Below are 12,318 nucleotides of genomic sequence, written 5' to 3' on the forward strand. Positions count from 1 at the left end.
ATATTATGTAACCACTTGGTTTCTTAACCATTGTTAAACCACAGTTAAGCATATAAATTTAATAAATATAGCAACAAATTAGGTGGTTTCATGCAATTCACTACTCCAACTCAAAGAAATCACATTATAATCAGATGTAATGTATGAACCCAATGCGTATAATTTTAGTCAGATTAGTCTGAACTGAATTCACCATTCTTTCCAAAAATATTTATGGAAGTAGCTCCAACCATTTTTAAAATTAGGCCTACTTCTGAGTTGCATTTAATATTTGCATAACATGGAATGGAAAGGGGTGGGGAGAGGAAAGAGTTCTCCATCCTGAAAGCTTAACTATTTTTATACCTTTTCCCAAGATTACACAGCCTTTCTCCAAGACACCAACCATTATCAGAGCTATGATACTGGTATCTGGGCTGCAGGACTAGTAGATACCTAGCAGGACAGAGGCAGACATGGCAGCAAAGAGATGCTTTGCTAACATCTAGTGGCTGCCTGAAATTTTGCAGCCAAGATATGGTAGCTCTATTGTAGTTTCATAATCACAAATGTTCACAAATACAGGAATGTTTGTAACATCCATTCCAAGTGATGTCGTCAAAATCTTCCAAACTTTTCTATTGCACATTCAGCTCTCTCGTTCTGTACTGATTTAAAATCCAGGATCTATTTTTTTAAAAATAGAAAACAGTCTGGGTTTAAAAGCATTTAAATAATTTGTATTATGTATCTCTTAATCACTACTTGTTACCAATTAACCCTCATTAATTCCTTCCTTATATTGGGGGTGGTGGTGGTGGTATAGCAATAGCAGTTAGACTTAGATACTGCTTCACAGCCCTAAGCTGTTTAGTCAGTATATTGCCCCCAACAATCTGGGTCCTCATTTTACCCACCTCGGAAGGATGAGTCAACCTTGAGCCTGGTGAGATTTGAACTGCCAAATTGCAGGCAGTTGGCAGTCAGTAGAAGTAGCCTACACTACTGCATTCTAACCACTGCACTACTGCGGCTCATGAACCTGTAGTCCTTTTAATTTGGGGTGGGAGGCGAGCACCTTCACCACTAGGCCATTACCCCACTCCCTTCCTTTTATTTTATGCTACCTAAATAATCATTTAATTGTACGCATTGGTTTTGTTTTTGCAGACAAAATTGCTGAAAAGGAGTTCATTGAGGGAGTGATGAAGAATGATGCAATAATGGGCCTCATCCAGTATACCCCCAAGGAAAATAAATAAGGGCTTCCAAGTTGGACAGGAAGCAAAAAGGCAGGGATGTGAAAAGTGGCATGTAATGAACAGGCAGGGGGAATTCAATATGTCTCTATTTGTATATCATATGAAACACAAAATACAACTCCAAAACAGTGTTCCTTTTTCCCCCCCTCCTAGTACCATTACTTGTTCTGTTAGCAGTAGCAGTCAACCCATATTTAGTGTTGCGATTTTCTAGAATTCTTCAAAGAAGGATGGAAAGCAGTTTTGGAAACTGTGACCCTGAGTTGTATTATTTGTAGAAAGAAAATAGCAATATGATAAACTGCGGTACTGAGATCTCTTTATTCCAGAAATCACCTGCAAAGTCCAGTACCTATGGGGTCCTTGGTGCTGTCTGAGGTTGGTCTTCTCACAGACATTTCATTACCAAACTAGGTAACATCATCAATGGTAGAAGGGAGTGGGATTTGCAAATGTTCAATCATGAGTTACAAATATTCTATTAGTCCACTATCTCCTAACCTATTTTAAAACTCAAATACAGCAAGTGGAACGCTTCCTTTCTGTAATACATAAATGGCATTCATAATTTAAGGATCCCAGGTCTTAACTTGCTGCATACTGGTGCTCCAGTCTCCATTTCCTGTGACTTCAGAGCCCACACTTACCAATGAAGTCCTTAGCTGCCATTTTTCAAACAGCAAACATAGAAGCATAAAGGCACATCATATTGGAGGGTTCTTTGTGTCTCATCAATTAATTATTCCTAAGATATTTTATAAGGAAAGAATGTCAGTTGAAATCATATACAGGTAGACCTCAACTTACAATTCATTTAGCAAGCATTCAGAGTTTCAATGGCACTGAAAAAAGTGACCTGACAGGTCCTTGCACTCGCAACCATCACAACCCCAGGATCACACAATCAAAATTTGGACACACATGGCAAACAGCATGTACTTATATGACAGCTGCAGTATCTTGAGGCCATGTGATCACCATTTGGAACCTTCCCAGCTGCAAAGTCAATGAGGGAAGCTAGATTCACTTAATGACTGAGATTAATTGCAGTGATTCATATAACAACTGTAGCAAAAAAAGGTCATAAAATGAGCGTGACTACCTTAACAATCATTTTACTTAGCAATGGCAATTCTGGCCCCAGTTGTGGTAGTTAAGTCAAGAACTACCTTCAAAACCAGATCACACTGATCCACCCTTAAATGCTACCCCCTCCCAACTTAAAGATGCTGACAGCTAAGTTGCAAAACATGTTTCCTCAAAAGTAGCATTCAGACCAATGGGACTCACCTTCTACTAATTCCTGATATATTTCTTTTGATTGATATTTCTACATGTGTGAGATTTATCAGCATAGGCAATCTTCTCAGCTAAATATTTTCTTTTCCTCTTCCTTCCAAACGGTGCATTTAAAACATGCATCGACAATCTTTCCTCCAGCTTTATTTAGCAGAACAGGTAGCCTGGATATCCTCATCATCCTGGAGATATTTATGCATTTCTGTTTCTTCCCTTCATTTCTCACATTTTCATTATTTCTTGTGTATTTAAGAAATGGGTTACTTTTCAGGGGTGATGTAATAAAATAGGGCACATTCAAAGTTGATGTGTTTTTCAATAAAGGCTGCTGAGTTGAAAGGAATATTCACCAAGGAGAATATTCACAAATCAACTGACAGTGGATATTTGGTAGATGCAAGGTATCTCAACAGTGGGCTGCATATCAGAATATTTAATAGTGCTGCACCAAGCTCACTTCTAAGGAACACCACAAATTATTTTTATAGAATCATGCCATAAGCTCCTCAATAAAATTGTATGACTTCTTAGGACAGCTTACCTCAACTGAGTGCCCTCTGGATATCTTGGACCGCATCCCATCCTCTATGAAAGGGCTGGCTGAAGACAAAGGGCTCCTAGTACCAAACATGTGGAAAACAGCCAGTTGAGGAAAAAATGACTTGGAGCAATGTTATCCAACCTTGGCAACTTTAAGACATGTTGACTTCAGTTCTAAGAATTCCCCAGCCAGCACATCATGCCCATGAGTGACTGGGGAATTCTAGGAGTTGAAATCCACAAGTCTTAATGTTGCCAAGGTTGGACACCCCTTAGAGCTTTTCTCCACTTTAATCTCACCGTGGCACAAATGTAACACAGTAGTGCTTTTTTCTGCTGTGACCTGAGGACATTGCCCCGTCCTCATCGCTAGCCCATGATTGAGACAACTCTGCTTAGCTGTCCTGGTATTAAGACACTACGGGTAGTCCTCAATGTACAACAGTTCATTTAGTGACCATTCAAAGTTAAAACAGCAGTGAAAACTGACTTATGACCATTTTTCACTCTTATGACTGTTGCAGCATCCCTATGGTCATGTGATTTACATTTGGATGCTTGACAACTGACTCACATTTATGATGGTTGCAGTGTCCTGGGGTAATGTGATCCCCTTTTGCGACCTTCTGACAAGCAAAGTCAATGGGGAAGCCAGTTCATTTAACAGCTGTGTGACTAAACTGCCATGATTTACTTAACAAATTTGGCAAGAAAAGTAGTAAAATGGGGCAAAACTCACTTAACAAATTTCTCACTTAGCAACATAAATTCTGGGTTCAATTGTAGTCGTAAGTCAAGGATTACCTGTATTCCCCCACCCACCCACCTTCCAACATTGTCCAAGAACAGCATCAAGGGGATAAAATCTTTCAGGATCTATCACATCTTGTGGAGGGCAGCCAGCAAGCTGTGTTGATTGCAAACAGAGGTTGGATGGGCCAACATGGAAAGACCTAATGCAACTTTTTTTTAGTTGCAACTGCAGGCATCTGGACATGTTTCCTCAGAACATAAACATCCATTTTGATTGGGGTGGGGGAGCTCACCCAGCTTGGGAGCATCTCCACTTTAAACTGGGCTATCCAGTGAGCCCAAATCACCACAAATGGTGTCATGCCCCTGCGTCATGCCCCTGCTGGAGTCTGACTCAGAGGGAGAGATGGAACAGCTGACAGGGAGCGGGAGTGTGGCTCCGGTGGTTGTGGAGGAAACTGGGGAAGGGTACAGGCTGGATGGGCATTCAGAGGATGACCCAGGCCCATCCCCTCTTCATCCTAGGGCACACAGGGAGGAGCGGATAAGGGAGAGACATGAGTGGTGTGGTCCATGGGGAGGAAGGGGCCCTGATCCCCTTGATGGGCTGCAACTGGGAGGACTGGTTAAAAGGACAAACTGTGCATGGCAAAGTTGCTGGAAGTAAAGTGTGCATTCTTGTCTGAGCTTATCTGTGTTTTGGCTTCTTCCCAACTGGTTGCTGCCTTATCTGGTAGAATTCTGCAATTAATCATCCTTGCCTGCCGTAGCAATTCCTTCAGCGTGGTGTGTTGGGTTTTTTATTTTGAATTAACTTTACTTTGGGTGCGGACTGCATTTACTCCCTCAGTAAACTGTTTTAAGAATTTGATATCCTGCTGAGGATAATTGGACATTGGGGCCAAGTTGGAGGCATTAAAGGGATTTTCTTCTATTTTTGTGACTTGGTTATTTTTGTGTCACACCCCGGGTCATCACAAACGGATTATAGCTTCCATTCTTCATCTGCAAAGACACATAAGACCTCAACATTCTGCCTCTCCTTGCTTTAAATGCCATTTGCTCACTCAAATATCCTTGATCCCTCAAGAATATTACTATCCCAGGTACCACTGCATCACTCACACATCCAATCTGAGTTTGATCTACCACAGCAACATCAGAAGCCACCAAAATTTAGCAGGTAAAGCTTTTCAAGATCTAAAGGATAGTTTTGCCTTTTTACCAGCTTAGTTTTATGTTTTAAATTTTATGTCACATAGTATGTCCTATTTTAATTGTGACGCTTCTGACAAATAAACAAACCAGCTTAGCTTATGGTTGTCTCCTTGCAGTTACGAATTCCAGATCTGGGCAGGGTTTTTTTTGGTTTCTTCCAGCTAAAGGATCTAGAATGAAGTAAAACTTTCAATATAGGGAGCCAGCCCCTTTTATTTTCCTTCTCCCTTTGCCCTTGAAGCTATTAAAGGCACCAAGCTTATGCAGTTTGCTAACCTAATTTGGGCCTTTCCAAGGCTTTATGTTGTCCTCACACAAGGAAGATTTTGTAGGTAAGGCAGGGTTTATGTAAGCAGGCTTGTCCCATCTTCCTCCAATGAATTTTAAATGTAAGCAAGTTAAGAGTTGATCTGCACTAATCTGCCTGTGCGTAGTAAATATGGTTGTAAGGAGCTTGTTGTGGTCAAGACAAGGTTGAGAGAAAAGGTGAAATTCCACCTACCAGTCTCTTCCTCCATCTTGCATATGCCCAAAGTTTACGAATAACAGCTCTTAAAAATGACAAAGAATTACCGTAATACAACAAAACTTCCTTTTCATTCCTTAGTTTGACCACAAGCACTACCTGGTGGAAAGATTAAAAATGGAATGCAAGCAGTTGCCCCAGAAGAGAGAGTAAACAATGGGTGTTTCATTTTCAAAATATGGCAAAGAAGATTCAAATCTACCCAGAGCTCATTTCAATTTATTTCATCCTTTGTGGTCTCAAAGTTACATGAATGAATTCTAGGGGCACATTCCAGGTTCAAAACACCTTCCAATGAAATTGAGTTAAACCTATGGAAAACAGCAATTAAAAATCTTGAATTGGGACTGGAGAGGAATATCTTCAACTGCCACCCAATCGTGAAACTCATTAGGGGATCTTGGGTAAGCCTAACCTACTTTGCAGGGTTAGTAGATCAGGGGTGGGCAACTATGCCTCATTTATGACCTGTGGACAATTCCCAGAATTCCGGAACCAGCCATGCACAGGAATTTGATTTTTTAAATTCATTTTATAGTTTTAAATGTGGTTTTTATGTCCGTAAGCCACCTTGAGTCACCATGAGTGAATAGGCAGCAATATAAATTTAATAAATAAATAAATAAATAGTAAATCAAAGCAGTTTTAGCCTTCCTGTGGAGTCAATTTCCTGGTCTGATCCATCTAATGGGGTTGACAGAAATGCAACCCTGCAAGGCAAAGAATTCCAACCCCTAATTTATACTCACATAGTATTTTTATGGTCTCTCAACATTCCCTCCCTCCCTAGCTATCAACTGGGACTATTGCTCTGAACATGCATAGTAGGACAGACGTATATGTGCATGCACATCCATGTGTAGCTGAGACCTATGTAGAGAAGGGTAAGCAAAGTTTGTATTACTTTCTAATGTTTTCCACCTACACTAGTAGGAGCCAATGCAGGGCAGCTGATACTGCTGGATTCTGACTCAGGCCTAAGCCTCACCTTGCACACCCATCATCAAGGGAGGCTGGGCCACTTAAAACTTAGGCCCCAGATGATGCAACAGAAATGGACTCATTTGGCTAAGGATCTTTTGGTGTTTCTAACTGCTTTCTGTACTATTCAGGATTTGTGGGGGAAACAATACTGAATATTCCAAAACAGCAGCAAGCAGGTTCTTAAGAAATGTAATTTTTCCCCATTGTTTTACTGCAGGGTAGAAAGCCTACACCTACTTCAAAATGCATAACATTGGACTAAACAGGTACACACACACACAAAATGCAGCACTGCCCTCTGCTGGCCTCTGATAAGTTCAACAATCATGGTCTCAATGCAAGTGCTTCTTCAGAAAAAGGTAGAGATATCCACATTTACAATTAGAGAACCACTGGTATTTTCCCCTACCTTTTAGGCCTATCTAGGTTGGAGGACACAACACACAGCTTGAACTTTTGGGAACTCTGAACTTCTGTGGCTGCTGAACCAGTTAAGTTTTCCAGCTGTTTTGAAATGGGAACTATGCAGAACACAAAAAGACCATTTAAAAAAAACAAGTCTCACCATACAACTCCCCCAACTTTACATCACCCTTTCTACATCACTTCTGGTTTCCATCCCCCAAATCTAAAAAAAAAAAGGGGGGGGGAATCTCATATGCTCAGTTTAAAATGTAACCATCCATTATCACTCTTTGTGTGAAAAGCATTTTCTATTGTGTCTTAGGTGGTCCAGTTTTCATTGGGTGATCTACATTTGACTGAGAAAAACTTTTTTCAAAACCTAACATTATGGATCAATGGCTTCTGCTTTGGGACCATTTTAGAGGCCTATTTCTGCCCCTGCACTGCAATGTCCCTTTGGAGAAGCATTGCAAACTAGGTGGCAAAATAACTTTCACCGTTATGCATCAGCATAAACTGTGGTGAGAAAATTTATTTTGATTTATTGATATGCTTCGCTAGTTCCCATGCAGATGAGCCTGATCAAGGGAGCACTGTGTTCCTCAAGCTGGAAAGGAACCCAGCTTGAATTGGCAAGGTACTCATTTCTTGATACAACACTTAAGCATGATGAACAAACTTCTCTGTAGTTACAGGATGACTGTTCACTTGAAGAGGTCCCAATGGACAAATCAGGAATCACCTCAACGTTCTTGACACAACTGAAGTCAAATAAATCCCTACATGGACTGTATGAATTCTCAATGAGAAACATCAACTATCAATTTGATACTGATGGAAAAAAAATCCCTACTCCTTCTACTCTTGATACATGAAGTTATTTGTTAATTATTTATGCCACCCATCTCACTGTTGAAGTGACTCTTCATTGTAGATAGATGTGGAAATGAAGAGAGGAATGTTCAGGAATGGCACCAATCCTGTTAAGCCTTCCCTTAGATCTAATGAACTCCACCGTTATCTTGTGGTTTTCTTTCAAAAACTATTCAATTTCAAAATAATCAGCACCATAAACCTGTACACTCTTATTTTGAATAAATGGTACTGAAATTTTAATTTTATTGATTTGTTTCCATTCATATGGGATATTTACTTCAGAAAAGTAATAGGTTAAAAAAAATCTTTGATGGACTTGCTGCTTTAGGAAAATTCCACAAAATATTTATATAAAAGTTTTTAAGCATCAATAAAAACTAGGTAATAAGACAAGGGCAAGCAGATTTTGAGTTGCTCTGTGATGGCACTTGTAGGCAATGACAAAGGGTCTGAATTGTTGAGTACTGAATGGATACAGAAATACTGTACAAATAAACTAAGTGCAATAAGTATTAGGTTTCTAAGCAGAATACACTACCTCATGTTGTTCAGTGCTGATTGGATGGGGCAAATAGGAACATCAATTGTTTTATAGGCCTATCTGCTCATCTTGTCCTGAACCTCTGGCACAGAACTGCACCTCTGTGGCCAGCAAGTTCACAAATTAGCTTAGTCATTGCAAGTTAATGTTTAAGTGTAAAATTCTGGCCAGCCATTTCTCAGAAAGCCCCTTCTGAGGGCTATCATAAAATCACCTGCACTAAAATGACCCAGAGAACTATTTCTTTGCTTAAGACACCCATGTTTTAAATGCATGAATGTACCCTTCAACAGAGATCACTCAGTTCTAGCAAACTGCCATATAGACAAGCAGATATTCCCAGAACAGCCATTCCAGCTTCCCCTTACCTGAACATCTAGATCTATACAACCCCTAAACATAAGAGTCTCATTTTGACCTGTGTAGCTAAGACACATAATTCTATAAATATACCTGCCCTCATGTCTATACCTGAAAATCATAGCAACAAACTAGAACAAAGAACAAAAGTACCTCTTCCCACCTCAACTGAGTTCTGCCCTTTTGGGCTTTCAAGGCCTTCATTTTAAGAAGAGGAAACAACGTGCCCTCCACACAGTCCCCACCCCGCTTCATATGATGGCACAACCATACATTAAGAGCCTTCCTTAGAAAACAAAGGCATTTAATAGATTTTTCTGCTTTTATAATTTAAATAACTTAAAGACTGAAAAGAAAAACCCGACAAGGGCAAGACAAAGTTGGACTGCAGTCTCAAAGTGAAGGTGGCAGAGGAAAAGAGGAGATTGAATATGTACTATGGAACCCCAAATGCCCACAACCTGCCTGTTTCGGACCCTCAAACCTCACCCCCCGATCCCCTAAAGCCGCCGAAGAGCTCGCTTCTTGTCAGTCTTCTTCTTGGAAGCCAATTTCTTGTCTCTGTCACCTGCGTGTTTCTTGGCCATGGGACCCTCCCCGGAGGCACCTGCTGAAGAGGAGCAAGGCTCAGCAGGGTTCTTGGTATGCAAGCCAGAGGAAGGTTGGGCATGAATCTCGGTTAGGAGCTGAGCTCGGGAAGCGTATTCCTCATAGTTCTCCAGCAGGAGGCGCCCTGCTTCCTCATTTAGGGCGGATTCCGGGTTGGGATGGATCAGCAAACACTTGATGGTCTGGAGCAGGAGCAAAATAAGGAAATCAGAGTTACAAGAGGGGGAAATGTCTATGGAGATCAGTTATCCAGGTCATGGCTGCCCCAAAATGTGTTTTTTCAAAAGGCAACTGGACTTTCTTGTTTTCCTTGAAGACGTTTCACTACTCATCCAAGAAGTTCTTCAGTTCTGACTAACTGTGGTGTTCATGTAATGACCAGATTCGCTTAATGGCTGCCACAATAAAGCGGTCAGTCAGAACTGAAGAAGCTTCTTGGATGAGAAGCGCAATGTTTTCAAGGGAAAATGAAGTCCAGTTGCCTTTTGAAAAAGCACCTTTGGGAAGAGGGAGGAATCCTCAGACAAGACCCAAACATTCAGGGCCAGCAGAAGATAGATACCGGCAAGTCTCCCATTCCCTCCAAGGACTAGCCTGACTTCCACCCTTGATGAGCTTATTTCCTTCTGACTCTCCACCAAAGAGGTTCCCTTCAGACTCCTGAAGGAATGGAGAAGAGACATAGGGTTTGGTCACTGGCCAAACAGTACAAAACTCTGAGAAAGCAAAATACAGCTTTTTTTGGGGAGAAGGGAGGAGCTTGCGTCGTGACGATACGGTCTGCAATCGAGCTCCTCGATTGCAGCCGATATCTCCCGTTACCGGTCGGTCCAACGGACCTATGCTGTCCCATGGGGACAGCTATCGTGAAGAGCGTACCCTGAGGACTCCGGGATATCGCAAAATCCCTGGAAGACCCGGGTGAAGCTCTTTTTGCTGGCGGCGGAGAGGCAGCCCCCATGCTGCTGAAGTCGGGCGGCTCCAGAAAGAACGGGTCTGAGAGAGAGTTTGTCGGTTGGGTGAGAAACTTTTTTTTTATTTAATTTTTGAGTTTGGAAAGTTCGCTCTGTTTAATAGAAGAAATCTGTGTGATTTTTTTTTTTTTTTTGACAAAACTGAGTAAGCGGCGTTTTTTTTAAGGGAGACGTCAAAGAGAGAATTTATTTGCTTTTTTTTTCTTTGCTTCCGGACTTCATTGTTATTTACGGGATAACTGGACTGTTCCTTTTATATTTATATGTTGTATTCTTCCTTTGGATTTTTCATTTTTAGGCTAGAGGCTCCCTTTGTTTATTTTTTTTTATTCTTTTTGCTTTTATATGTTTGTGTATTCCTTGCAGGTTTTCTTTTTTTTATGCTGTTCAGAGAGGAGGGGGGAAAGTGAGAACTAAGAAACTTTGTAACACTGCCAACTAGAGGCTTGGAAACATTTTACTTGAACTGTGAAAAGACGAAATACTTCTCCCCAAGGACATCTTCTGATAAGATAGAGGAAAGCGCTTTGTAGAATATTATTACAGGTGTCTTTCTGGATATTTATGGCTTAGCTTTGAAGCTTGTGGGAAAGAGAAGGGAGTCATAATTAGAGCCTTGGACAATTAAATAGAGTGCAGTGTATTGCTGTTTACTTTCTTTCTCCAATTTTTTTTAGTTCCGCCACCCTCCACCAGCATTAAGGTCTTTATTTTTATTTTTAAGTTTGATTTATTTTCAAAGGAAGCCTCTGAATTTTTTCTATTTTTATTTTATTTTGACTTATTTTACTTCATTTTTCCTCCTTTCTATTTGGACTCTGCTTTTTCTTTTTAATGCATATCAATGGACTATTTCTTTTTTCTTTTTCAATTGAGGTTTTTTTTTGGGGCTGGATTAAGGTGTGGAATTTGAAGAAATTTATTCCTCTTGTTTTTTGTTTTGTTTTTCCTCTCTTTTTCTCTTTTCCTTCTTTTTGGCTTTGACTTTGTTTATTATTATTTTTACTGGGTTTTTATTCTTATTTTTATGCTCTTTTGTGGACTATTTTTTTTTTAATTGGATTAAGGTCAGGAAGAATTTGAAGAATTTTTCTTTTTGCTCTTTTCCTTTTTCTTTTCATGTTTTTTTCTTTTTTCTCTCATTATTGATTCTTTTTATTATTGGCCTTTTCATTTTGGATTATAATTGGCTACTCTTTTGGATTAAAATTTGAAAGAATTTGAAGAGCTGGAACCATTTAAAATGAGTAAGAAACTTATATCTTCGGTGCCTCTATGTCTACCTCTGCCTCCCACCATCTGGACAGCTCAATTCAGACAATGTTAAAGCAAGATAAAGAAAAAGAACAAGAAAGAGCATCTTTTCAGATGATTATGCAAGGAATTCAAGATCTTAAGGTAAAATAGATACCATTGAACAAAGAACAGGGAGGACGGAGGAAAAAGTGGAAAGTATTCAACAGATGATGACAAAATATGAGGAGAGACTTCAAAAAGTCGAAGAAGGGGCAAACGAAGAGAGGAGAAGATTGGAAATATTGATAATAGACTAACAGTGATTGAGCAAGAAAAAGTGGGATGTTGAAGTGGGAGTTGGATAGATCAGAATTCTATCTTAGATTTCAAAATATAGAAGAAGAAAAAGGACAAGATTTGGCTACGATAATGGTAGGAATCTTGGCGGATGCGTTGGAGATAACAGAAGAGAAGATGATGGATGGAATAGATGAGATATATCGAAGTTTTTACAAGATATGCGATGAGAAATAATCTGCCCAGAGAAGTCCATATTAGATTTACTAAAAAATCCATGAAGACACAAATTTTACAAGTGGCAAGAGAAGATATTGAAATACAAAGGTAAAGAAATCTTGGTTTTAAAACAAATACCTAGAAGAGTGAGAGATGATGAGAAGAGAATATCGATTCCTGACCAAAATGTTATTGAAAAAGGAGGTGACCTACAGATGGCTGATCCCAGAAGGATTGATG

The 12,318-nt window shown here is 39.9% G+C and overlaps 1 protein-coding gene across 1 annotated transcript in view; it reads right to left on the reverse strand.

Moving 5' to 3' along the window:
- Positions 1 to 1,387: 1,387 nt before the first annotated feature.
- The window catches only part of LOC113450976 (ubiquitin-conjugating enzyme E2 S-like), a 49,346-nt gene continuing 38,415 nt past the window's right edge, over positions 1,388 to 12,318 (reverse strand). Inside the window, exon 4 of the mRNA XM_026722320.2 lies at positions 1,388 to 9,534. Coding sequence (XP_026578105.1) covers positions 9,244 to 9,534 — 291 coding nt within the window. The 3' untranslated portion in view covers positions 1,388 to 9,243. The remainder of the gene's footprint in view (positions 9,535 to 12,318) is intronic.

This window comes from Pseudonaja textilis, unplaced genomic scaffold (genome assembly GCF_049901715.1).
Source record: "Pseudonaja textilis isolate UNSWEBS1 unplaced genomic scaffold, rPseTex1.2 PTEXSCF20, whole genome shotgun sequence".
NCBI classification, from domain to species: domain Eukaryota; kingdom Metazoa; phylum Chordata; class Lepidosauria; order Squamata; family Elapidae; genus Pseudonaja; species Pseudonaja textilis.